The 1863-nt window shown below is 39.9% G+C and overlaps 1 protein-coding gene across 1 annotated transcript in view; it reads left to right on the top strand.

Annotated features, from left to right (window-relative positions):
• Positions 1–1863, top strand: part of LOC101862524 — a gene marked incomplete at its 5' end in the record, with an annotated part of 86372 nt that overhangs the window by 39052 nt on the left and 45457 nt on the right. Inside the window, 1 exon segment of the mRNA XM_005105559.2 lies at positions 545–645. Within this exon segment, the coding sequence (XP_005105616.2) occupies positions 545–645 (101 nt within the window).

Here is a 1863-nt window from a genome sequence, read left to right as displayed (position 1 = left end):
TTCTTCTTCTTCTTCTTCTTCTTCTTCTTCTTCTTCTTCTTCTTCTTCTTCTTTTTCTTCTTCTTCTACTTCTTCAGAAGCTCCTATAATTCGAGCCTTACGTCTCGTATGCATTGGCAAAGTTGGCATCTCACAAAAGAAAAATTAAACAAAATTGAACCCATCGTTAGTGCTTTGCAAGCTTTTTTTTTATTAAACAAAAAAGGATTTCTTGCAAACAGATGTTTATATGATTGAATTTATCTATCCCTCAGATTATTCGATCAGATGATCAACAAAGTTTTTTTTTTGTAAAGTGTTTTACAGCGCTAGCAACTGCATAAGGTCATATGAGCGCGCTAACAAAGTTTACAGTTACTAGTTTTAAAAGGAGATGCATAGTTGGGACATTCAGAACTCGTTTCGTTCGGAATGTTTTTCCCTGCTTGGTCTTATCAGAGAGGAACGTTGAAACCGGAGATGTTGCCTTTTAGTGTCCCCATTCAGATAACGCACAAATACGTTTCATTTTCAATCAAAAATCAAGAGTTTTCTTTATTTTCAGACTGGCTCTGAGTTATGGTTCTTAGTGGGCTCCAGTGTGGAGCTGGGAATCTTGTACGGCGTCATGGTGGATCTCCATTTACGAGGACGTAACAGCAACTGGTACGACAAACGTGTCCCTTTTTGTTCCAGTGGAAAAAACCAAACAAACAGATGAGTCATATTTCAAGAAAGCAGAGGAAATGGAAATTCGGAGATTGAACCCCCCCCCCCCCCCCCTGGGGCGGTGTCACTGATTGAAGTGTCTTTAGACCTTTCCCAAAGCGTGGGCATTTCTCGTTCTAATGCAAAGTAGAATTGTAAATGGGCTGATTCATCGATGTCTGGCTCATAACTGTGCCTGAACTACGACAGGAACTGCTGCTTTTTCTTTTCTAATCCTTGTTATCGTCATTCTCCTCTACTTCCTTTGTATGTTTGTCACACTCATGTGACCCGCTATTTGCGGGGTGCCTTGATAGTCAAAGCAGACTTTGTGCTCTTGAAGCTAGACAGGTGAGCAGAGTAAGTCTGATTCCCTGTAATGACTTCTCTGTTGACATCCGCACCTTGGTGCTCATATAACCGTATGCAGTTGCGAGCTCCATAAAACCTATCCTAAAACTAGCAAAGAGTTTGAAAGTCCGTTCTTGACCTCAGGTAGTTTTGCAGAGTTTGGAAGGCTCTCAACCAATCTGGTTCATTCCTATCGTGAGACGGATTTTAGATTTCGTAAGTGGTTAATGAAATGGTGAGTATAGCATTTGTTCCCTTACCTTGCAAAGAATAGAAAAGAGACGTTATGCGTGGATCATTTACAGGAAGCAATTTCGATTTTTAGGGAATGTAAAATGAAAAAGGAACTCATTTCATAAAATTTGAGACATGTCTGGTGTTTCTACTGGAGTATTCATTTTATTCTATTTTCAAAGATAGTTTTGTATGCTGCCGATGCATTGCTATTTGCTTTGTTGTTGTTGTTATTATTGTTGTTGCTACCGATGTTGTTGTTGTTATTGTTGTTGCTACCAGTGTTGTTGTTGTTATTGTTTTGTGGGAGCGGTAGCGGGAGCGGCTTTAGGGTGAGCAGCTTCCACTGAGGAAAAAATATGGAACAGTGTTCATATTTGTGTTGTGTGAGTACGGCTGTAAGACTAAAAACAACTATTTGAACTTGCATTACATCAGGTTATCCCAGATACTTTTAGAAAAAAGGAAACAGTGTTGTTATTAAATCCGCAGTTTTTGTGTGTTTTTTGGGGGGGGAGTGTTTTACGGCGTTCGCAACTGCTGAAGTTCGTATGAGCGCGCGGGACACACCAACATCCAACATTTCATTTT

Source organism: Aplysia californica, unplaced genomic scaffold (genome assembly GCF_000002075.1).
Source record: "Aplysia californica isolate F4 #8 unplaced genomic scaffold, AplCal3.0 scaffold00477, whole genome shotgun sequence".
In the NCBI taxonomy this organism is placed as follows: domain Eukaryota; kingdom Metazoa; phylum Mollusca; class Gastropoda; order Aplysiida; family Aplysiidae; genus Aplysia; species Aplysia californica.
Note: the sequence above shows the minus strand (reverse complement) of the source record. Positions and strands in the feature narration are given on the sequence as shown.